The 26,011-nt window shown below is 37.4% G+C and overlaps 1 protein-coding gene across 2 annotated transcripts in view; it reads left to right on the forward strand.

Annotated features, from left to right (window-relative positions):
* CDK5RAP2 (CDK5 regulatory subunit associated protein 2) overlaps positions 1 to 25,050 on the forward strand; it is an 83,251-nt gene extending 58,201 nt beyond the window's left edge. The window contains exons 26-38 of one of the 2 annotated variants that reach the window (XM_067309300.1): positions 1,055 to 1,287; positions 3,768 to 3,816; positions 4,631 to 4,818; positions 5,989 to 6,114; positions 10,362 to 10,478; positions 12,348 to 12,537; positions 12,756 to 12,877; positions 14,240 to 14,488; positions 16,419 to 16,678; positions 19,016 to 19,162; positions 21,161 to 21,299; positions 23,780 to 23,826; positions 24,700 to 25,050. In XM_067309300.1, the coding sequence (XP_067165401.1) occupies positions 1,055 to 1,287; positions 3,768 to 3,816; positions 4,631 to 4,818; positions 5,989 to 6,114; positions 10,362 to 10,478; positions 12,348 to 12,537; positions 12,756 to 12,877; positions 14,240 to 14,488; positions 16,419 to 16,678; positions 19,016 to 19,162; positions 21,161 to 21,299; positions 23,780 to 23,826; positions 24,700 to 24,759 (1,927 nt within the window). In that variant the 3' untranslated portion in view covers positions 24,760 to 25,050. Of the gene's footprint in view, positions 1 to 1,054; positions 1,288 to 3,767; positions 3,817 to 4,630; positions 4,819 to 5,988; positions 6,115 to 10,361; positions 10,479 to 12,347; positions 12,538 to 12,755; positions 12,878 to 14,239; positions 14,489 to 16,418; positions 16,679 to 19,015; positions 19,163 to 21,160; positions 21,300 to 23,779; positions 23,827 to 24,699 lie in introns of those variants that run through there. The other variant, XM_067309301.1, reaches the window with a different exon arrangement.
* Positions 25,051 to 26,011: the final 961 nt, after the last annotated feature.

A 26,011-nucleotide genomic window follows, 5' to 3' on the forward strand; every position in this document is an offset into this window, starting at 1 on the left:
GCAACCACTACCAGGGACAACAATATCTCTTTTAGTATTGCTATTGTAAAGTACACTCCTGATATGTAGTTCATATAAATTTACATACTTTGAAAATATACCTCATCTGTGTTACAAAAGAAGATCTAATTGTATAAATTAAGGAATGAGACAGTAGGGATTGCTGCAAAGTTTCTATTGCCACTGTCTGGGATAACTGCATAAGTCATAAGTGACTGACTGAAAAAGGAGTTATGTATCTCTTCCTATACAAATGAGAATAAGAATTCCATAACAACCCACACTGTGGTAGTTCTTGTTTATGCCCCATATTTTGTTTAATTCCCCCCCCCCCACACTTTTTTCAGACCCTCTGCCTTTTTCTCTCCCTCCGCTAATGTGTATGCTTCTGTAGAAAGAAGTGTATCAGTGACACTGACAGTTGCAATATAAAGAGGACCTGTATGTTCACAAGTGCAGAATGAATTCAGTTGATTTGAGTTGAAATTTATATCCTGGCTTGTGAAAGACAAGACTATACTATGTCATGGTCATGTCTCTGGTAATAAACATACAGAGAAGTCTAGAATTTGTCAGACTGGATGAACCATCAGCTCAGAAAGTCCAATAGTGGGCTCCTGGTAGCCAGTATATAAAGTTTCAGAAGAATGGACAGCTCCATCTGCTCTTCTGTAATGAATCAAAAGAACCAGTTAGGAAGAACAAGTATAATCTTAAAAATTCTTTTCATGTATTCACTTTCATTTGTTTTACTTTAGCACTTTTACATGCCATCCAGGTTATTTCCAGGCAAACAAACAAGTTCATCATTCTAGTTTCTGCCCATCTTATAAATGAAGCAGTTAGGTAAAGAATAATAACCCACAGGTTATGCCCATAAATAGAAAACTCAGCAGTTAGAGACAATACATTTGTCATTGTGGCTGTAAGAGCGTTCTGAATGAAAATTGAGTAACATAAAATTAGAGCTTAGAAATACAATTTTAATTCACTTTATATTTAAATGTTATTTATGGTCAGAAAATTGCTTTCAAAGATAATTTCTTTTTCTCAGATATGATTCGTTAGTTCATTCACAAGCTCGAGAACTCTCCTTTCAACGCCAACAAATTAAAGAGATCCGCAGCAGTTGTGTCACTTACCATCAACATCTGACCAGCCTTATTAAAGCTTTTGAGGAACTGCTTCAAGCCAGTGATGTAGATTATTATGTTGCTGAAGGCTTCCGTGAACAGCTGAATCAAAGTGTACTATTGTTTGAGAAGCTAGAAAGGAAATTCCTGTATGGTAAGTAACAGTATTTTGGGCTTCTTGTCTGAGGTATATTAACAGTCTCAAAATTTCAAGGTATTTCCACTGAAGTCTTTCCATTAGCTTAATTCACAGTTGGTATTTAACACAATCTGTGTTTAACTAAAAAGAAAAATTGCAGGTTTCTGAAGGTTTTTCCCCTGTAGTTCAGGCACTTGCAAGAAAGGTGAATATGCTGCAGAGAGCTGAGCTACGTTTTTCCAACAAAAGACGAAATTATCATATTGTAGTCCATCTAGCCAATTTTCTGTGGCCAGTGCTTTGGAAGAATCCACCAGGAATCTTACACTGGACAGTTATGGAGGATCAGTTATGAAGACAATACTGTACTGATTTCTACGTTATTTGATATTCTCATAGAAAAAACAGAAGTGAATTGTATGCAGGTAGAAAATCATCTGTCACTGCATGCACCAAGAAAAAGAGGCTTAGGCTTCATGGAGACCCCCACCCAAGTTGCTCACTCTAGAAGATCAGAGTAGGAGTGAGGAAAATCTGTTTGGTCTGGAGGCAGAGGAGAATACTTCCTTTCAGAATTTTGAACAGCTCATAAAATTAAGAAACTGTTGTACTGAAAATCAGTGTCTATCTGAGGCTTTCTGCAGGGCAAAATAATAGAATGGGAGCCTCATGAGCAGGTGTTCTAGGAGAAGCCAACACGGGAAGTGTTGTCTTGGTGGGAGAGAATTACCAGTGCTAAATGGAGTCTATACACCGGAAGGGACATATTGTAATGCGTGCCAGTAAGTAAAGCCCTTTTAGCGATCAGTGAGAATTTGCATATTGTCTGGAAAATGGGAGTTTACACACCTGAAAATGCTCTTGTCCTGTTGACTGTTTAATGCAATTTGTACCTATTGCTGGGCAAAACATTAAGTTGGAATAGCAGAGCCTTAAATATCTAAGAAGCCATCTCAGGAGCTTTATTATTCCTTACATTTTTAATTATTTTGTCTGAGACCTGGACCTTGCTGTCAAATGGCTTGTCTGGTTAAGAAAAGGGAGGTTTATATCCTTCATAATAAAGAGTTAAAATGTCACCATATGTCATAAAATAGTCATCAAAATTGACATTTCTCCCCTGAGGAAAAAGAGGGTCATGCATATTACCTTCACCCCTTATTTTGAAGAAAATTAGTGGCAAAGCGATGGAAAAGAAATGCTAACGTAAGTAAAATGCAGCAAGAAAACCCTTTTCTTATTTTCACAAGGGTGACCTTTTCTGACCCAAACTACTGGCAATACTTCCACAGATGTCAGCTGCAAAATTGACATCTTCAGTCAAACACTTAGGGACCCTGACTCCTATATCTTCCGGCAATTGGTTCTAGAAGATCACTTTGTTCAGAAACATTCAGGGCCCAGCATACAGTGGTCCGTATTCTGCCTTTCTTTAAAGAGAGTGGCAGCATGTTGCAGTTTTGATTGGCTCATATAAAGGAGCTGTATATGAGGAAAAGGTATTATGGCTAGTGTGTCATAGCAGTATAATAAAAGATTGAGTCTATTCAATGATTTCAGTGGCTGCAGAGATTCTTTGCATTACAAATAAGAAGATTGTGTAGTGAATAAACATTAAATGCCTTTAAAAAACCCCAAACCAACAGATGGTATCCTATATACTATGAAAAGTCACTGACAACTGAGACAATTCAATATATCTAACACAATGGTGTTGCATTGAATCACACATTAAAATAAAATGATGTTTGTAGGGTTATAAAGAACATTCAGCTTGCTAAGAATTGACTGTAAAGAAGAAGCATAAACAACCGTCTGTCTCTGCATTTCCATCCTGACCTTCAGTTCATTCCCCTGAAATTTCAGCTGTGCAGCTCTTACCTACCACTTTTGCTTAATTGCAGAAAAATTTTACAGTACGGGGAACGAAGGTGACACCACAAAATTCTTATTTCCTTATTCAAATTAGTGTCTGAGTTCAGGTCTCTAGCACTGAATCGTGCTTATGGTCACATGCTATGCCTCTGAGAATATTGCAGGCAAACGCCCGTGTGTGCCTGTTTATTAAGGACAGTTGGTTAGCCTGACTGCAGGTGGCCAAAATCCAAGTGAGATGGAATTGGTTTTTTTATGTATGTTTTAATGAAGAAGTAATGGTATGTACCCCTAATTCTTCTTTCATGATGCAGCACAATGTTTTACATTTGTATGTTAACTAAAACAGTAAGGCTGTAAAATCTGGCACATGTGGTACATAGTCATCCTTAATCATTTTTTTGAACTCCAGGGCAAGTTATTGCTTCATTACTGTGCTATAAATGGCTTTGCTCATGTACAGCATTTGGCATTAATACACACGCTGCGTTGAATATCTGTTGACTTCTCTAAATTCTCTTTTATTTACTACTCTATATATTTCAATAAAATTTTTAAGATGGAAGAGAAAAAATATTAATTTCAATATCTGTTTTTAATCAGATATTTCTGTTTTGCAGGAGAATCAATAGGTACTGAAGTTACTAAACTTTATGAATTATCTCAAAGGTAAGAGCACTACCGAATGTTTGTTAAATATACTATTGTTTGATAAGTTGGTAAGGATGCTCCACGTTCTGTAGCACAACTTCAACTGTATTACTTTTTGGGAGGGCTTTTTCGTATGTTGCCTGTTTCATTAATATCCGTTTTTTAATGAAATATTCATAGAAAACAAACTCAGGCTTTTTTCCCTACATCTCGGCAAACGACTGAGATACTGAAGTGAGGCATCATGCTACCAAGATTGTTCCTTTCGTTAGCGCACCTAAAGCATTCACTAGTGTGCTGTGATACACTGGTGTGTATATTTAGGCTTTATCCTAATTGCAGCTGCTAGAAGGGACAGTCAGCTACCTTTCTGTTTCCATGACCTTGGAGCTGGCTCAGGATTGCTGAAGTACAGTGCTGTCTAGCTTCCTTCTCAAAACCCCCTTATGCTGAAGGTGAAGAGAGCAGGTGTTGTTATGCTGCTCTGTGTTGGTTTTATGCCCGCCTGGGATTCTCTGGTGCTACAGAAATCCTCAGCTGCCCGTTCAAGGCAGCTTTCACTCCCCTTGACACAAAGGTGACTTAAGATAGGCTAGGGCTGGATTGTGAATGCTAGGCTTGAGGTCCGTTGATTATTCCTGCTGACTTCATTGAGGTCTGAATTTCAGTCTCGATACATACCTCTGATGCACAGAGGATTTTCATGCTCTGTCTCATAAATCTCTTGCTTTACCCGTGTCCTGTAAATTTGACACCATGCTCTTTCTGTTTATCGTACTTCCAAAGTAATGAAATCATTTTTGTGTTTAAAAATGTTTTGTTTGGCACACAGGGGTAAGGAGGAGAACACCACAGTGTACCAGCAACTTAAGGATGAATCACCTATCCCGTCTGCTTTTCATAGCTTGTCTGACTTTGATATGTCAGAAAAGTCATCTCTTGGATCACCGGAGCACAAGCATGACCTAGCAGAAGGACAGCATGGCATACTGGCACTTCTGCCAAACAAGTTCCCTCCAGGTAATTTTTTTCCCCCTGAAGACTGACTAGATATTGGGGAAATGTGATAAATAAGACACGAGGGAACTAATTAAGAAATAATGAGGAATGTTTGTCTTTTTCAGCTTTCCATTATTTTGCATAATCATTGCAATTTTCAGTAATAAGGCAGACAAAGATGACAATGATTAGAACTACCTCCTGTTTGAAACAAAATTAACTATGATATTTTGCATCTTTGTTGTTTTAGACTATCATCTTTTACAGTACTCCAGACAGTCTTTAAACAGACAAGTTATGAGGGAAAATAGACAATTGTCAAGAGATTATTACATTGAAAAAGAGAATTTTTCTAATTTTATAAAAGCCAGTGTTGTGTTTCCTTGAGAATTGTAAGTGCTGCATAATTAATAAGTGGTGTCATGTTTGACCTGGATAGTTTCGCTAAGCACAAGTGATGCTTGCGGTAGTTTGTTATAGGCAGTGATGAAAATTTAATAGCTGAGATAGCACGTACTGTTCAGGAGAAAAATATTGCAGACTAAACCAGGAGTGTATGACATGGATAAACTGACAAATAAGGTAGTGACAGTTAGAACAGATAAGTTCCTGAGTAAAGCCGAAACTTACAGCCGATGGAACAAAAATCATGGAACAGCAAAGCAAGAAGGAAAAGGTACTGTAATGAAACTTGATAGAACAGATTTATTTATTAAGGTGTGCGTTGTGTAAGTCAAAGTTAAATTTATATCTGAGTTACCCTAGTAAGCTTCCCATTGTTATAATGAAAAATGTATGCAGTTGGTGCGTTGAGTCTAAATGCGAAGCTGTATTTCAGAACTTTGAATTCACTTCCAGATACAGGGAAAATTTTAACTAAGCAAAATTATAATCTGCTACAGTTTTGTAGGAAGAAGAAATAATAAAAAAAAAAATCTTAAAACAGGACATTCATGTAAGTTAAAACATAGAACAGGAGTTTCAAGACTGTTTCATTGTATTTCACTAAAGGCATGGTTTGTGTAGTATATGAAAAAATACTGTTGTGGAGCCAGATATTTAATGTCTGCCATTTTTAACAGTTCTGTATCATTTTTTAGTCCTAATACACATCAGGTATGATGGGAGTACACAGTGGATAGGAATACAGTCATTCGCTCTACATAAAAAGTGGTCTCTTGGTTTATTTAGAGCTATTAATGGAGCATCTGCAAGAAATTCGAATCCTGAGACAACGTTTAGAAGACTCCATAAAAACTAATGAGAGACTGAGGAAGCAGCTTGAAAGACAAGTAACAGACAAAGAACTAGATCAAGGTAAGAAGTTATTTCATTGTGAAAGAAATCTACCTTTTCTGCTTGAAGTCTAAAGGATCAAAATCTGTTGGAAATCTTTGTATGCTTTTTTTGAGTAAACCCCACGCCTTTACAGTTGGAAAATGAGGTGCTTTCCTCTGAATACTGCTGTATCTTGAGTTCTGGCAGCAGGCGCAGCTTTTCCACGCTGCCTGTGGAGTGTCATAAACACAGATCTAACGTGCCCCTTCCTTGGCTCCATTGCTTGAAGTGTGTCCAGTTTTGATGCACAAATCTTCTATGGGATACAGGTACACCAGGTGCCCTCACACCTGTAGTTGCACAGGTTGCCTAGAGAGCAGGACTTGAGTGTTATCAGGTAGTTTTATGCCATTTGATGATACCACGGTTGAATTTCATCCAGAAAATTGAAAGATCCTTCTAGTCCTGTTATCAGCTAACAGCATGTATTTTTTGTCTTTTGGATTTCATTAGATCACAATAGACTTTGATTTTAGGTTTTGCGTTCTGATTTTTAGGATGTCATTTTATTTTAATTCTCTGCTATGTCCGGTCAGGGGCAGTTGCAGGTGAGGAAGCCAGTGGTATCAGGATAATTTCAGTGTGGCCTGGGCCTGGTATAAGTAGAGGAGAAGTTGCTTTGCTCTAAATTACATTGTTACTATTGAAACAAAGTTTGAATGTTGTGGAATTAGCTTTCTTACCTCTTCTGCTTTTATATCAGGCATGATCAGTACACTGCCGCTGCTAACAGGCCTGTTGGAGATTCCTCCTCTGGAATTTTCTGACTGCTTTAAAGCAAATAGGTGCTTACATGCTGGGACAAAATAGCCTTAATGGAACACAGAGTCTAGGCCATGGTATTCAGCTTGTCATTTGAATTGATTGGTGTGATAAATGTGTGCTACACAAAACAACACTGTGAGTTTTTTAATGAAAATACCTGACAGAAACTGATGAAAATTTTAACATAGATGGTTTTCATTCCAAACTCTAATATACATCAGTGGATGAAAAAGACTAAAAATAGGAATGCAAATTCAGAGTCACTGCTCTCTGTTGTTGGTATTTAACATCTTTGAAAGCCAAGCTCTGTGGTACATTTAAAACTTTTCACAAGAAGGTAGCCAGGCTCTCACTAAGGGGGCTTTCGCAGCACCTTTTCAAGCACACAGTACCAGGCCTGCTTTCCCACACTTTGCTTTGTTCTTGTTCTCCTTCCCACACTCTCCCCCATAGGACAATTGATTAATATGCAATATTACTCACAATGGAAGCAGGCAATAAAGACATACATGCTTTCCTCTTACTCAATTTCACTAATATTGACATTAGATTCATTATGTTTTACATCATCTCCACGATCCATTTCTCTTGTTGTTTAAATGGATACTACCTACAAATGGCAGCTTGCTTTCAAGAATAATTTACACTGATGGAAAGGTGTATAAAAAGCATCCATTTCATTCATGAAGTATTTACGCTGCTGGAAAGGCATGCTGTTCTCATGAAATAACCACACTGAAACAGTTCCAACTCTTTTACAGCTTCGTAAAGATTCTGGCAAGGGCATCCATTAATCCAGTGAAAGTATATTTTCTTTATAAACTGTCTTAAGCCTTCCATCTGTCTTCTTGCTGCCTTAGTACACCTACCAATGCATGGAGGAAAAATTTGGAGAAGGGAAAAAGTAGCTAAATGTTACTGACTTCCAGTGTAAAAAGAAACTCCTATGTGATACTGAAGCAGATCTTAGCCTTGAGACATAACCTTTAAAAACAATTTTTTACTTTTTACTTAATATCCTTACTTTGTTTTCCTTTAAAAAGCAAAACAGAGTTGTAACATACTTAATTGTTAATGAGAGCCTCTTAAATTCATTTTCTTTTGAGTTGTTTGTTCAACAAAATTTAATACAGAGAATTATTCCCGTCTCTCTGTTATATATTGTATGTCTACGCACACATCTGCCCACTATTTTTGCCATGCTGCTTCTAGTGTTTAGATTTTCTAAGTATTTAAATGCCTCTTGGCTTCTAGTATTCTATAAATGACAAAAGTGCTGGTAATGACTACATCATTACTATAGAGCTGAGATTTGAAGTGCAAGTAGAACTAAAATAATTGCTTCAATCATTTCAAATGTTAGACTTCAAAATAAAATCAAAGGTTTAATTTTGAGTTTCCTTGGTTTCAAATGTTATTAACAGCAGTTAACATTAAAAAGGTTTTTTGTTTGCTTTTTATAACCCATAAGTAACTAATGTATATACTCAGACTTATCTTCAGCTTTAGTACCTTTTTATTTTACTTTATCTGGGAATGAATATTTATTTCCTTCCCCTTTGCTGTGATTTTCTACAGTGTCTGTCCTTCAGTCAGTGTTTCCTTTGAAACCTTCAAGGTACACTTCCTTAGCACTCACTTTTTCAGCACGTAACATAATGGAAACTCAGGGTACTGCAATTGTAGGTCCTGATGCTCTGGTTAGTTGGACCTTTGCATCTATGGAGAGTATAATTGATGTCAGCAGGGTTCTGCACAGAAGTAGTAGTCCCAGTAGTGGGTCAGATTGCAGGATTGTGGCCTTATTACCACTGGATCTACATTATCCCTTATTATGTAAGATAACTAATAGTTATATTCTAAAGCTTTTCAGTAGGACTGTGATAGCATAACTTTTCAAATAGGATAAAGCTGGGTGATGGGCAATAAATTAAATTAGAATCAAGATGAGACCATCAAGCTTTGCCACTTCAAGTTGAATTGCTTTGTTAAAAACTGAAAGGAAAAAACCTTTTGAGTTCACGTAGCTACCTCAACTCTTTAACATATAGATAGTAAAATGCCATTAGTGCCAGACTTCTAGAGCCTTTGAGTCTTTCAGTAACGACAAGAGGTGCGTATCATGGCACACTACATCCCAGTTAGGTAGTGAGTAAAAGCCTCAATTGGGATTACAATAAAATGAGATTACTCAGAGGAAGTGCAGCACATCAAATTGAGCTGAACTGCCAGAGCTGAAAGGCATCCTCCTCATATATTCAGCTAATTTTTTGCCAACCAGTTATTTCTCTATCAACCAAATAGTTGACACACTTATAGTTATCTGAAGCTTTAAAGCATAGCAGGTACTGGGACAACCAATCAACTGAAAAATACTTTTAATAGTAATGTTAATTCCTGTGGGTCCTGAAGTGTTTTACTGACTACAAATAGGTTATAAGGGGCAATAACAATTACTGCACTTGCATTTCAGAGGCAGCTACCTTGAGAGTGGAATAAGGCAGTTTCCAGAATGCACTGTGACATTACACATTGCTGTGGGATGAACAGCGTAAATACAATACCCAGACTGGAATTTGACCAGCTGGACACTCAATTTAGCAGTTAAATTCATGTGACTAGTGCCACAAGATCCTCAGAATAGGATTTATCCGCCTTAAATTTCAAGAAGTCAGACATCTAAACCTGTGCTGGTTCCCCAGAGCTCCTCTTGGTGGCACTGGAGAGGAGCATGCCTCTTCAGAGGACAGCGCAACTCATCCGCAGAGAGGCGTGCAGAGGTTACATCAGATGGGTCACTCTCTGGACGTGCCTGTTTCTCCCATTGACTATTGATAGAAGCCCTAGTTACCTAAATTTAAGACTGATGAGCCTCCATCCCTGCGATCATAAATGTGTTCTCAGTTGGTAATCAGAGGCAACTACCGTGATTCCAGCTTTATGTTCTAGACTGGCATGGTAGCAAATGTGTTCTCAGATTTACTACCTTTAATTCCTACATTACCCACTGTGGATTAGTTTGTATCATCTAGCTATCCTCTATAATGGTAGCATTAAATACAACAGAGTATGAACAGCAGAATACTGAAATAAGAATTTTATGGAATACCGTAGGCCTTTGTACAGTTTACATCATTTTAAAAGAACAGCAGTGTTAGAAAATACTCCTGCATTTTGTCCTGTTGCATTTTTGCCTGATAGGTAAAAACTACTAGGGGTGATTTTGCAATTTTTTAATGATTGACCAGTGATGGGAGGTATTTTGATGCAGAGCTTTGAGTCACTTGGCATTAACCTGAATTGCCTCTCAGTTTGTGGTGATAACCTTCAAAATATATAGGGGATAAATATCTTCCATAGCATGTTTTTTCTTTAATTTTTTAAATTGTTCTTGTCTGGAAAGTTTAATATTTAATGACCTAGAGATGACTCATAAATCATTTTTATGTATATATTTATAGGTTCAGCAAACATTTTTATCCATGGCTCAGAGCAACATAATTCCCTGACTTCTGAAATTCATTTCCTGAGGAAGCAAAATCAAGTTCTGAATGCAATGCTAGCAAAAGGATCCAGAGGTAAAATGTAAAACTATGCTTTACAAGAGTAGACTGCAACTCATTCCAAATTAGCAAACAGTGATGTATTTAGAGTCCATTTATTAAATTGGCCTCCCTATTCTTCCCACGTCTGAAATTCCATACTCAAAGCATTCAAACGGGTTTAACAGTGAAGAAGATGGAGCAATGTTCCTTCTTTCTGTTTATTCATAGCATTTTCAATTTTATATGTGCTTTCATTTCTTCATTCTTTTTGCATTGCTTTCTCTTTATATGTTCTTTTTTTCCTTCTCTCTGTGCTTTTTAGTACTGTTTTCCTGCTTCTTTTTCCCCATGCCTCTGTCCTGAAGTCCTTTAAAAAAAAAAAAAAAAGACATGGAAAATAGACTAGAATTATTTTTGTTAATGCAACCATTCAATACAGAAGAATTGCAAAGGGAAACAAACTAATTACTCCTAGGCTCAGGAGTCTGCTGCAGAGGGTTGACTGGACAGATTAAGTATCTTCTTTTTGGAAGCACTTTACAAGAGAACAGAACTGAGGGAAACAATTCAGAAGTATTTGTAATCTCTTAGATTAACATTAAACTTTCCTTATCTTCACAACTGTGAAGAGAGATCATTACAAGTCTATCCTATTCTTTTCCCCCAAGAAAACCAGCAACTAGCAGTTCTTAAAGGCAGCTTAAGCTAAAATTAGATTATAAGTATCTATATTTTCAGGGCAATGTAGAGTCAATTTGCATAAAAGTACTTGTGCTTCTTCGAGTCATGCATTTTCTCATCTGTTTAGCACTTCTTGGTGCTTAACAGTTTGTTCAAGTTCTACTTTTTTATTAATACAAGATGTTAATGCTTTTGTTTGTTTTCATGTTTGACAATATGATATGTATGATATGATAATATCAGGGTTTCTTTGTGTAAGAACCATGATGAATAAAGCATTCTTGCCCTTGTGTTTTAAAATAATGCCAGTGTCTCTGGAGTTTGTGGGCTTCTTTTCCTTTTTTTTTTTCCTGGACCCACTGGAGAAAGAAAAGCCTCTTAAGTATCTCCTGCTTGCTTTAGTCTCAAGTGCTTTCTGTCTGGTCTTAGCTTTGACCTCTTCAGTAGTGAAAGGCTGGGGATGCACATGTTTAATAGCACATGGGAATTACCACGTTCATACACTTTTGACGAGTCTGCTGAAGATGAGTGAATTTCTAGCTGTCAGGAAATGGAACAATTCCTCTCTGTTGTTTCTTTGCCAAGGTTGCCGCCTCCTTTTCCAGTGTTAAACCTAGGGTCACAAACTTGGTTATTTGTCCCTTAAGCCTCTCTGGTAGTAGATATCTCAATATCATCAGTTGTCCCTATCAACAGTTCTTTGCCACTGAATCAGTTTGGGGGAATCTCTTTTTCTAAGGAAAGAAGGACTGGTATGACAGAGTTAGCAGGTAAGGAAGGAGAGGATGGAGGGGTTGCTATGGGACAAAGAGATGGGAAAAACCCCAGTCAGCTCTTTCCTTCCTAAAAAGAAGTCGAATTTGTTATTTGGTGAGGCTAGGCAAAATTCATGTACCTCTTTGGGAACATGCTGCCACAAGTTTTTGAATGCTGTCCTTCTGAACAATTTCAAGAGGTGTTGGGGGCATTTGCCTTATCAGGTTGTACACAGGTTTTTATTGAGCTTGTTTATTGAATCCTTTGGAAGTCCTGGGGGTTGAATGTTGTACTGTTACAGAAAATGCATCTACCAAAAATAATTAAAAAATCAAAATACTGAAATCCTGTGCTCACAAGAGCAGCTGTTACTTTGTCCATCTCTAAGAAAGCTGATTTTGTTTAAAAGCATGGCTTCAGTGTGTTGTGGGCATTGCAAATACCTTGTATTTATTCTTGTTGCAGATAAGCAAAAGGAAAATGAAAAGTTAAGAGAATCCCTTTCTAAGAAGAATGCAGTCATTGAGCATCTTCACAAGGATTATGAATGCATCAAGAAAGAAAATGAAAGACTGCAAAAACAAATTGGCAAAAAGGAGGATGAAACCAGATATCTGACGCATGAGATTTACAGCAGTCGTAATGAATTAAACAGGTATTGATTTGGTCCGCATTTAGACATTCATTTAGAGAAGAAAATTGTCAGTGTGACATGCATGTGCTTAGCCATGGCCATTAACATTAATGAGGTGCATAGCTATATTCAAAAGGCAAAGGAAAAATTATGGAAGAAAGGGGAATGGATTTTAGATTTTGAAATGAAGAATAAGAAGAATTTAACTTTTAACTTAGTGGTTCATTGGAACATTACAGGTTGCAAACAGAAGCGAATGTAAAGCAACATCAGCTCTCTGAGAATGACAAATTACTGCAGTCACTCCGAATTGAGCTCAAGGTCTATGAAAAGTTGGAAGAAGCAAGGAGAAGGAAGACAGGTATAAATGCATGATTGTTTCTATACAGTTCTTGGCCCTTGCAACCCTTCCCTCTCTGAATATGATCTTGTCAAAGGACAGTAGGCTGGGTCAGTATTTCTTTGCTTCTACCTATATCTGCTAGAGAAAGTATAAGTGACAAGTTGAGGACAGAATGCTATTTTTTACGTAAGAGTATAGCTGTGAGGTTGAGCTGTGCAATTATGTTCTGAGTAGGCACACCAACGTTTCTTTTATCTTGTTAGCTAAGCTAACTGCCAGTATTGAAGAGGCAGTGGCTCAGGTTGAATAAGCTTCATGGGGATACTGAGTATTTACTTGTCATCTAAACACATGCTGTTCCATTCCCACAGCTGGTGCTTACTCAGCTAGCTTGTGCTTTCTCTTAAGACTGAATATGGGAGTAGTGTCTTCTCTTTAGGGCTGGAGAGAAGTGCTGGCACTGCTTTCTAAATGAGACATTTAATCATTTCCCATGTGGTTTTCCTCACTAAAGGTGAGGGGTAGAAATGAGACTTATATGAGTTCTTCCTACTCTTCCTACCCCTTTAAGGAAGTTACACCACCGCATAGTTGGTGTTATGGTTAGGTAGAAGTGTCATCTTTACCAGACCAGAAAGATGGTCTTTACTGCATGCTTTCTATAGGATCCAGCAAATTTCCAATTAGGAGTTCATGTAGAAGCTAATTTTTCTTCCTACTTGTTGGCATAGGGCTTTAAGCCAAAGCTGTCTCAGGGATAGAAGCAAGTTTCCTTGTGGAACTCATAACATAATTAGAGAGTAGCAGCACCGTCCTCTGCTGTTGTGAGCCTCTTCCTGCTCTCTGGAGAACAGTTTGATTTCAGCGTGAAAGAATACATGCAATTGTTTCTGTACTGACTCCCTTCTATGAAAAGATGAACACAGCTCTTGCTTTTCTGAGCAGATTGGTTCCTCTGGTTGCCAAGTGATCACTGTTCTCTTTTTCCTTCAGTGTATAAAATTAAACTCCCAGATGTACTCAATCCCTCCTCCTCACTCCAAGATTACCTGTTCCTTTTTCTTTCCCCAGACCATGTATTAATGCACTTCAAATTTTGTAAATCCTCTTCATTCTCTTATTATTACAATTTTGCTTTTGGCATGAGACTTACTAGCTTTTATGGACAAAGTGAAAATAATTTTCAGCTTTTTAAGTCTTTTGAGGGTAGAAGCAATTAAGGCTTGCTTTTTTGTCAAACCATTATCTCAATACTGTTTGTAGTTAATTCTTAATATTGAGGATAAAACTGCCTATAATTTACTTGCTCAGCATTCCGATAATGGCTAATATTATTTTAATTGTTAAAGATGTTAAGTGTTTCTGTTAAAATTTTTTCAGATCCCAGACATGATGCATCAGAAGAATTTCGAAAAGATCAAAATAATCCACTTGACTTACATGAACTATTGACTGAAATACAGAGTTTGCGAATACAGCTTGAAAGAAGCATAGAGACAAACAAGACTTTGCATGAGAAATTAGAGGAACAGCTTTCAAAAGAAAACAGAGAGGAAGTGGGCTCAATGTCAGCTGCAAATATCAACTACCTTTTCAAACAAGAATCTCAGCATTATGCAGGAATGAATGGTACTGTGCCATACATGCTTTTATTATACTGTTGAGCCTATGCCTTGTTCTTTAAAGATGCTTCTTTTCTCTTAAAGCCTCATACAACATCAACTGCGCGATTCGGGAGCTGTCTATCAGCCTCTCAAATTGCTTTCCTGTTAGAGCTATTAGTGCATCTGGAGGTGAAATGCACACTGTGCTGTGTTATAGTCTCCAACTATCAGGTGCTTTTCATTCAAGAAAGGCATTTGCAGACAGTATCTGGGATGGAAGGATGCCTACATTAAATTGCCATAAATTTTGCTTACCTGGGGATTCTTCTTTTTAATGCACAGCTCTACAGCATTTGTTAGGGGTGACTATGTATTACTCAGGAATGATCAATAAGTGCACAAGATGGTCTCTGTATAAATCAGTTGTCCCCTCAATGCCCTTGAGGAATATTTTATCTTTATTTCAATCACTGTTAAGCGGTATCATTTTAGCAAATCGGGGAAAATGTGATGTTTACACTCAGGGTTAGACTGTGGCCCCAGTATAGATGTGTATGGGATACAAAGGGCAGAAAAATGTTCTTCCTTGCAGCTAATGTACCCTGCATAGTAACAGCTTCCTGTACTTAGAGCATAAAGCCAGCCCTCCTGCCTGCACAGGTATACGTCATGTTATGTGAAGGAATAATAGTGGAGCTTTTTGTGTCCGTACACTTTGCCCACATATGCCTATCTAAGCAAATGCACCACTCGGAGCAAGCTGCACTAATCAGAGGAGCAGTGTGAGAGCTCATGAGACACAGCAGGGTTTCTTACCACCTTACTTCTCTGGAGGGTCCACCATGCCTGATCAGAATCATACTTCAGGTGAAAAATATAATGAACCTACTCCATGCCACTCTGTACGAGTAAGGGAGATGCTGACCGTGGCAGATAAATTGTAAAGATTGCTATCATTCTCTGTGCCCTTACTACTTGAACACTAAACTACAATCATGTGCTTCATATGGAGGTGTTTCTTTAGGGCCAGTCATGATCAAGTAGATATGGAGTGACTATCAGGCAAGGAATATATACCACCAATATCCCCAAATTGCATTTGTTCCTGATAAGTTTCTAGATAGAGTCCTAGATGTTGCTCTTGACCTACATCAAGTTAAGTAGTTAAGAGCTGGAGAAGCTAGTTATTTCCTTGAGAAAATTGAGATACAGGTTTGATAGCTTGGTTTGATACGGACCAGGAAGACTCCTTGGAACACCACAGTCAAATTTGTTAGCTTTCTAGATGTACTGTGATACTTTTCCTACCCTGTGTTTTTTCTCACAGGTATTTTGGGAATTTGGAAGGTGCAGAGGATATAGATACAGTGACGAAGAGAGAGGTTATAGTTACGGTCTTACGGATGGTATAGCTGAGGAGAATGTCATACTTTTTGTCGAGACTTAATGGGAAGCTTATATTTGTTGATTATATCATCTTCATTCAGGGTGTATTTTAGATTTTCTGAGTACAATCTGATTTTGAGAGAAATCTAGGGCTTTGGATAGATGCTGAAAACATAAATGTAAGTAAATGCTGCCAGATACATGCCCTCAGTACTAGAAAACCAGCTGTGTCTCCCTGCTTCCTGACCCCAAGTGTAACATCAGCAAAAAAAAAGGAACAGAAGCAGGGCTTGGAAGATTTTTTTTTTTTTTTTTTAATTCTTTAAGTTCACTTCTGCTGATACTCTTCTCTTTCCCATTTTGATGTATAGAAAATCTTTGCAGATGCCCTGCTGCTCGCAGAAATATTGGTGGACAGTGCGTGTCACTAGCAAAAACAAGTACATCCAAAAGCCTCTTAAACATGCATATCTTCTTTATCCCAGACTTTCTGTTTGAGAGAAGTCTAGTGTTGATCTGCTCTTCATGTAAGGTTAGAAAAAGTTAAAACAACTTTTTTTCTGTCCTAGGCACACACTTAGCATCTAAAGATGACTTAGACAGCACTTCACACTGCAGTAGCACATCGTCTTCTAGTACCGCGTGTATCCCTCGTCTTGTGCCTGGACATCGTATGTGGGCAGACAAAAATGGACGCCACGTTCTTGGCTTGATTGAGGATTATAATGCTCTGCGGAAACAGATTTCAGAAGGGCAGCAGGTTTTAGCAGAAATGGAGATTTCTTTAAGAGAGGTCACTGGTATGAAACTGCAGGAGCCTGGAACAAAGGTAAACAGCGAAAGCTGTTAGAGGATGGTGAATTTTGCCTAGAGATGCAAGGTGTATAGATTACACAAAGAACCGGGCAAATGGTGCAGCAGGCTTCTCTGAATAACTGTCAGGGCACTTCAACCTTGACAGTCCAAGTCTCATCTAGATGCAGGCACCTATTTGTAGTTTTGGGCTAATGAAGCTATGGGTAGATCGGTTCATTCTGGTCCTTTAATAAGCAATCTCACTTGCAACTTAAAATAAGGTGGAACAACTTGCTTTTACTATGGAAACCGGTAGTTGTTACACTGAAAATGATTAACCCCCCACTCCCCCCAAACAGATAAACCTCTAAAATGCTTAGAAGGGGTTTAAACTGAGGGTGTGTATCAGTAACCTAAGGATAAAAATAATTAAGGCAATCTTGTTATAATGAAGGTTTTGGATAAGCCTGGGAAATACGAGACAATTAGAGGAAAGCTAATATGCAGCTGAAAATATGCAGCTGATAAGTACCCCACTTACCTATATTCTGCCCTCTAGCAACACCGTGTAATAACTGTACATTAATGATTGATGTACGTGTATGATGTAATGAGGGCTGTATCATATTTTTCTACCTCCTGGTATTGGTTGAATACTTTAGCAGTATCTTAGCTAGTCTGGCAATTTGAATACCTTATTAATGATCAAATCTTGTCTTTTAGACGTAGTGTATGCTCCTTTCTGCATCACACGTGACACAGTAATATCAAGTCATGTTGTTCCTGCTATAGTCTTAAACCTAATAATTCTTAAAGCAATTAAATGTTTGCCTCGTATTGACTAATATACGAAAGGAAGTATATAACAGATACTTATTTTTTCCTGTAAAATGAAGAGGAAAAAATAACATTCATTTATGCTATTCTTTTATTACTTATTACTGTTAATTCCCGAATACAGTAAGTGGCCTGGCAATGTATTTGGGTTGGATGGAATAAGACAAATCTAACTACAAGCTTCAGCAAAAGGGAAGGAATGATTTGTGCATGTCTATGGCAGATAATAACGAACTAAGAAACTTATATTGCAACAGGGAAGGCTGAGATCAGACATTTGAAAAATATGTCAGTGGTAAAAACAGTGAAATGCTGGAATGGGGACTGCTCAGGGACACTGTTGAATAACTACCACTGGAGACACTCTTTTAAGAAAAGGTTACATTAATGTTTTTGAAAAACTGCATATAGAGTTTTCCTGCCTTGGAGCAGGAAGGTGAACTAGGCGACTAAGGTCCCTTTCACCCTTACAATTTTATGATCATATAAATATTGTAAAAACCGTGCCCGTGAGTCTTTAAAAACCAGAAGGTGATAACTGCATGGTTAAATTTTCACTGTTTCCCTTTCATTGTTATAATTAGTAAAGCTATTGAAGATGCAGTTTACAACTATTCTGAAATTCTTTTTGTGGTATCACATGTACTCACACAGTAAAACGACGTCTGGATGACAGTTAAGACTCTCTGAAGTATCGTATTCAAATGACCTAGTTAAAATACTAATAATGCCTGAAAAAGTCATCTCCCTGTAAGATTTTAACTTTTTTTTTTGTTGGTGTAAAGATAAAAGCAGTAAGTTTTACAATTTGCGGTTTCCTACGAAGCTTTTGCATCACTGAAGTTTTAGATTACTTAGCAAATGGGATGTTTTACGTGACAGGAGGATTCTGGTTAGATAAGAATGCGAAATAAGTATTCAGATGATATGTTGGATGGGGGCAGGAAGCGTGAATGCTTTTCTTTCACTACCCTCCCCCTTCTCTATCAAAATTGCATTTGTAATTTATTTGCTCCCCTTGCATTCTTTCCCTCCTTTTTCTCTTTTATTTCACATTTATGCAATTTCTTCAATTTGGTTTTCTCATCTGTCAGCAGAGGAAAACATTTTATGTGTGTCCTGATAGTTATTTTAGCATTAAATGGAACAGTTTAAAGGGTCTGCTAAGGAAGAAACATCTATATTGCTTAAATTGATGTCTGTAGTCATTTGACTTTCAAATACCATGACACAAAATGCAAATGGAGAAAGAAGAGAGTTGCCAACTATTTCCATAGCAAATCTAGTAAATGTAACCTATTATTAATCATGGTTATTGATTAGGATAAATCTTATTCCTCCCTCAAATTTTCACATAATGTATAATTCAACAGTCTTTTTAAACTAATAAATTAGTTTTTTTGTGGCATCCACTAGCTGTGTACATCATCTTAAATATGAAATCTTACTAACTGGATTTACACTATTAATTAAGATGACAATTTCATAATATTTTAAAGGCAAAATATAACATATCTGTAATCCTACAATATAGGTTCCAGACCAGGCATCACTGCATAGCTTTTCTGCAAATGTTCACACAGTACAGCAGATTTTAGAAGAGGCTGCGCGTTTATTGAAACTTCTCTGGAGAGTTTCCCTTCCACTGAAAGCTGCACACAATACTATTCACGGCGCTCAGGTACTATTACGTTTTATTTTGTTTGGGTTTTTTGAACTGTTGTAACGTGTCGAGGAAGGTGCGTGAGTTAGGAACATGGCACTTGGGGAAATCTTTTGAAGATCGTGAACCCAGGATACCCAGATTTAGGTAGCTCTAGTCCCTGAGGACTAAGGCCAAACACATGCTGGTTTTCTGTCCTGATCATAGTGTGTGCTGGGGGGGTTATTCACAACAGACTTCATAGTAAAGATGCAGTCTGTAACGCCTGGTTTGTGATAGTCAAAAGACATAGGCAGGTGGCAACCATTCAATTTTAACAAAAAAAGGGTTGGTCTCCCTTGTTATAAAAAAACCAAACTCAATTTGATTATGTACATGCCGGTGACAACAGAAACTTCAGCAACTTTGATATAATCTGAGTTACATTTTACTTTTATGTTTTTGATGTGTAAGCTGTAAAATAGCAAGTTTTTTTAAAAGTGCGACAAAAACTCAAGACAAGTTTTATAACATTTTAACTAAAAAGGATTGCACTATGCAAATGAATGAAAGTAAACCGAATGAGGAATGAATTATCTATACTGTCATAATACTACCACTCAACAATGAAACTGTTTCAAACTCTGGCTTTAAAATAAATCTGAAATGTTTTCCCTGAGGTTTTTGTGTGTATTTCTTCAGGGAAGCAGGACATTGCTGAAAAAATAAAGGTTTAGGAAAGCAAACATTTAATATATCATTTTAATAACATTTTTTGTTAATATTTTCTAGTGGTCTTAAATGTGTAAAATCACAAAAGTAGTAAGAATAAACTGTACTGTTTAATACAGATCACTCATATTTCAATTCCATATTTCGGATGTCTTGAGAAGTGTGTACACTTCCATTTCTACCCTTATATATATAAAATTTATATAGACAGCTATATGCTGGCCTGGATTGCAGTATCTGAACATAACACGCAGATGCACAAATATGATTCAGTATATCTCTGATGCATCTAATTCTTACTGATCTAAACCTTGATCTGGATCGGTCACCCCTGAAAATCTGACCCAGTGCTGGAGATCTCAGTTTCCAAGACCAAACCTAATCAGAAGCTAATAGCATCTTTTCTAGAGTTTCTTACCCAATGTGCTGAGATCTTAAGGACATTTGATTGCTTCTGATGTCTTAAATGCAGTTTATGAAAGAATGTCTCTTGAAGTTTGATTCTAAAAGATACTGAGTATTCACTGCCGTCTGTTCAGCCCCACAGCAGTTGTGAGTAATCAGTTCTTCTGAAGAGCTAAATGCTAGGGGAGAATTCCAGAAGACATTATTATTTAACAAGTGGCACAACAGCAAGAAAAATGTACAAGTTTAAATTTGCATGAGGATCAGATCAGCAATACTGGCAGACTATGTCAGGGCTACTAGTAGTCCTTTTCCACAAGCTACTGACCATAACTTGGATGGAAGTGGTGGTGAAAACTGAACCTTAAATAATGATGCTATCAAGTAATTTTGCAATAAAACTGTTCCTGTCACTTGTAAGATGCCTTTCAGCCCTTTGATTAAGTTAGCATCCACTGTTAAAGGCGCCTTAGAGAAGGAAGCTGGAAGTTTTGAACCTGGCATACGGGATACTTGCTGGTCCCACAGCACTGGCCTTCATTATGTTTTCTAGCTGAAAGCAAAAGAAATGAAAGGAATGGAAGATTAAAAGCAAAAATAAACACTGGTGTTAAGTCTTTTCTCAGAATATCATAACAATTAATTGTGATAAAAGTCAGCTAAGAATACATCAGTTCATTCATTATAACACTTTTCTCTGTAAACGATGGTTGCCTCGTGGCAGATGGCAGGAGGAAGTGAAGCTGGAGGACAGGCAGTGAGTGATGTGGCACTCCTTTAAGGAGCTGTCCGTACCCTGTAGAAGTTTGAGGGCTCTTGTACAAAAGTATATAGCAATTAACCATGTACAATGTAGTTTTTATAATAATTCTGATATAATATTTTCTTCTTTCAATTTAGGATGAAGGAATGAAAGCAGAAATATTTAGGTTGCGTAAGAAACTGTCTGAGCAAGAGAAGAAGTTGCATAGCACAGTGAAACGTTTGCATTCCACAAACCAGCTGAAGGAAAACATGGAGAAAGTCATCATTGATCAATGTTAGTGATTGCTGCATTCCTGGTTTTTATTTTATTATTTTGTACTTCATGGCTACCTAGCTAAAATCAGAAGCAAGGAAATGACTGTAGGCTGTGACGTGATGTTTTACTCTTAACAGCCATATCTGAAAGATTATATGGAAACAGGAAAACAAGCGTGACGTGGGCTATATTCTAGTTGTGCTAGACACATGAAAATCTTGAGATAGAAGGCTTCTGCTGTAGAGTTTGATCTGTTCATCAGCAGAGATTTGAATGGAGCTACACCTTTCCTCTGCCTTCCCAATTGCTGTGGCAATATGTGTACTGCTAGAGGTGGATTTCTTTTTCTTCTTAAAAAATCTATCATTAACTTCTCTTAGAGATAGGACTGAATGACTCATTGGTCTATGCAAGCATAGCATTCATGTTCTCATGAGTAATTAATTTGGAATGTAAGGTGTTATACAACATACAAATTAAAGAAAATGGCCATAATACTATAAGTTACTCAAGTCATTTAAATGAAACATAGAGCTATTAATGTTATCTTGTTCCATAGCTTACAATTTTTATATATATGTTACATGTATCTTCTGCCTGAAGATTGTTGACTTAGTATTTATTGGCTGGTTTTGGTCACTTCTTTCAGAGGTGTTGTATCAAGTGACATAAAAGTTACTTTTATTAAATACAAAGTTATATTTTGTTCAGGTTTTAATGTTAAATAGCTCAGTTTGGAGTTATCATATCAAAATCAAAGCTATTTTAATATGTCTGCCCAAATAATATCCCTGGGATAGATTTACTGATTTAGTTTGGTTAGTTCTTATGTTCCAGTGACATCTCTTGGAGACTTGCTGGGTAATTTCCGTAAGGCTGTGCAGAGCATAAATAGGTAGAGATTTTGGCGTAATGGCCAATATCTTATCCCCACACCACTACCCCACCCTCTCTCCCCCACACTTTCAAAAACAGGACATCTCCCTCTTACTTTGCTCACTCTTTTTCAGCCCATTCAACCTCTTTGTAATTAGGTCCTAATAAAATGAAGCCTGCCTTTTCTGAAGTCTTCTTAATGCAAAGTACTACCTGGCTAGTAGCAGCTTCACTATTAGCGTCACATACTCTGAATTCTCTTCGTGTACTGAATTTGATATTTTTGATTTAGAAATATCTAGTTTGCCAGGTGAAATGAATTTACTAGCAGAGATCTTTATGAGCAGAGAGCACTCTGCTACCCAGAAAGACCTAGCTACAATTTTCTTTAAGTTTCATTGATTATGGGAATTATGGATGTCAAGTTACCTTTGCCTTAAAGACCAATTTCAGAAATGTTTCTAAATTGCATCTGTACACAAATTCCTGACCAAGTGTACAACAAAACTGGTGAATCATAGGAAGCTGCTGAATTTTATTACGATGCATACACTTCTTTTTCCTTCTTTCTTTCTCCTTTTGCTAGTAAGAAACCACAGGCATCCCAGGAGGTGACCTTGCCTGCCTTCGTTCTCCAAACCTCCTGTTAGCTGGGCAGCTCCACGGAGTACAATCAGGCTCCCACTGTTATTTACTTGAGCATTCCTAAATTTGTTTAGAGGCAGAGACTGGAACATTCTTGTGGCTCTGAGTTTTCCGTATGCTTTCTTCGGGAGAGAGAACTCATTGCTTATAAACCTCATCTGAACCTCTGAACATGTAACAATGCAGTGCCAAATTGCAGTAATCTGCCAAGGGTATAATTATCTCATGACAGCTATACCCTTGGAGTTGTTGGGTTCTTATTATTGTAATGAAAAATCTTTATTGTGGCTAAATTGTTTATTTTTGAGACTGGAATATTAAATTGGTACTTGTGAATGGTATTTTTCAGCGGTTATGGAGCTGACACAGATTAGAGAATCACATATTTAACCTGACATTTCTAAATATCAGTTTTGTTTAGAAGCATCCCTCCTCCATTCACAGGTCTCTTTCTCTCCCCACAGAGGCTAACTAGCTGCATGAATAAAGAAAACTTGGAACTCTTCAGAGCAAGCCACTCCTGCTTTCCTCTAAGCATATATAGGTTGCTTTGTCCTTGAACTGCTGGAGGAGCTGGCTGACTTGTTTTGCCATCTGTCCTCATCTTCCCATCCCATCCTTTTCCTAAATCTCTCCATCCCACCATTTCCCTCTTCCTCCCCTGCCGTCAATAATCTACCTAATACATCAAATTGTAGTTAGATCATTCGCAATCTCTCCTTAAAATGGACAGAAAGTCTCCCTTTGATAACCTTGGATCAAAGGATCCAGGTCATCAGTATCACATGGGGCTGTGCACATCTGTGATGTTAAGTGTAGAGGTGAGATATGCGTACTTTCACATATATAGTTCTTGTTATGGGAGAAACACTTTAAAAAGTGCATATGTTATTTAATATTTGGTCATAAGACTGCAATACAGAGAAGTTTATAGAAAAACTGTGCAGTATTCCGTTTAATCTGCTCTTTCTTTCCAGTGGTTTTAACTCATGATGTCTTGAAGAAGGCTAGAGGAAACCTGGAAGTAAGTAAAATTTCTGCTTGCATTTAAAGCTGGTGGCATATATTCATTAGAGTTAGTCTATTTGCTTTGGGATTGCTACTGAGGCATGATGTTATGATCAAGTCTAGGTGATAGCAGTTTAGCTTGATAAATATTCCATAATATTTGACGTTTAAATTAGAGTTTTATGACTGAACAGGTAACTAGCTAAGTAACCAAGTAACTTTTCTGATGCTTTCCTAGTTTAATATTCATATGTCTGTCGTCTTCTTCTAGTAGTTTATTTTCAGCAGGTCACGGTCCAATAAACTGTCTACTGACTAAGCTTGCGAAAAGAATCCTTATTTAAAGCTTCTGTATGTGTTAATAACCGGTGCTGCTTTTTTAAACATAGACCCAATAGGCAAAGCTTCTGTAAACAGCTATTTGCTAATGCAGTGTATTAAATTAGTTTGAGTGTTTAAGGATTCACTGTTCAGATTTGATCTCTCCCAGAGGGTTCAGACTTTACTTCCTGAAGGATGTACTAAACTTCTTGTCTCCTAAATCCCATCCTTCTCCTCGCACCATTCCACCCTGAATGATTGTACGTTTCCCGGCTCCCCCTTAAATTTTCGGTGAATCTTTCCTTCATTATCTTTGTCAGCAGTGCCTTCTCAAAACTCTTCCTTAAGCACCTGCTATACTCTTGTCTCATCCCTCCCTGAGTTATAAGTTGATGACATAAAAAGGTCTTTATGCTTACAGAAACATTATCACTTTAATTTGAAGATCTGCTGAACATAGCAGTTCATATTTGCAGATCCTTTTGCAGGATTATGGCCCAGCACTAGGAACAAATTGTGTGCATTTGAAGTACTGCAAAATAGTAATAATTATTGCTTTTCTAACCAGGTTCAACCAGCTGAGAATCAAAAAGCAGCTTCCTATACCAACAAAAAAAGGATTCTCTGAAGGAGAAAGGTCCGTTAATAAAGACTGGTCCTGTTGTTTGCTTCTTCGTGCCTTACTATTTATTGATGTAAAAACGTTCATTTAGCTCTTTTATTGGAGTCAGCCTTTGTCTAAAAAAAACAAACAAAAAACAAAAAAACCCCTTTTGGTAAATAACTTATTTAACATTTTCTGTAATGTAAAAGATGGTTTTTAATATTTATTACAGAAACAGGTACTGGAAGTATTGAAGAAAAATTGAGATTTTTTTTAGAGTTGGCTCATTTAAAATTTTATATTTGTACTTGTGTTTGTTAGAAAACCTTTTCTTGTTATAGTCAAACAGGTCATGAAAGAATCAAGAGCATGATCCACCTCTCAACTGTTTCTATATTGCTGAAATCAAAGAATGTAGTTATAAAAAATACTTAATTCTGCCAATTGTCATTGTTTTGTAGCACTGTGAGAAATGTTCAGTATTTTAAAGCATTTTAAACATAGACCTGGAAGATTTTTTCTGGAAGCAACCTGATGCTGAGCTTTCTTATTACCCTCTTAGAAGCTTAGATTTGATGCTAGGTCTGAAAATGGTACTTAGAATCAGGCAATTAATTAAAATTAAAAACAACCACAAATCTGTTTGTGTTATTTTGTTCAAAACTTCTGAAATTTGAGCACTTGCTGAACAAAGCAGCCAAGTGATTGCAATGTTCGCAACGGTTGGCGTGGATCATTTGTTTCCTGAGAGTGACTGCAGTTAGTCCGGCCCATCGCTGCAGTATCTCCAAGGTATGGTAGAAGGGCTTGTCACGACTCAGCGCAGGTGTTGGAAACTTGCTTTCCAGAAGTCACGATCCAAAGGTATTTTGCTATTGGCAAAATATTAGACCCCGCTGAGATCCGTACAGCTAGGAAGGAGATCATTTTGAGGGACACAGACAGTTCTGCAATCCATTTTTCTGCTAAAAACACGTAAAAATGTTTCTTGAATTTAAGGAAATCTTTTTATTATGGGTTTTTATGTCCCATGCTGATATACATAATAGGAATATTTTGGCCAGGCCAGAGAACATTATTATAAAAAATGCTTAGTTGTGCTCCCTGTCTGCTCCGCTCGTCCTGCCTCTGGCCTTTTCAATTTTACCTTCAATCTTGGCTGCTGGCGCAGTCAGACCTGACTGTATGCAATGGGCTGTCAGTGGCACAAAGTGAACTGGGAAAACAGGCTCATTTAACCCTAAGACTACCATAACTGAAAGCGGTTATTGGATAC

Source organism: Apteryx mantelli, chromosome 21 (assembly GCF_036417845.1).
Source record: "Apteryx mantelli isolate bAptMan1 chromosome 21, bAptMan1.hap1, whole genome shotgun sequence".
NCBI classification, from domain to species: Eukaryota; Metazoa; Chordata; class Aves; order Apterygiformes; family Apterygidae; genus Apteryx; species Apteryx mantelli.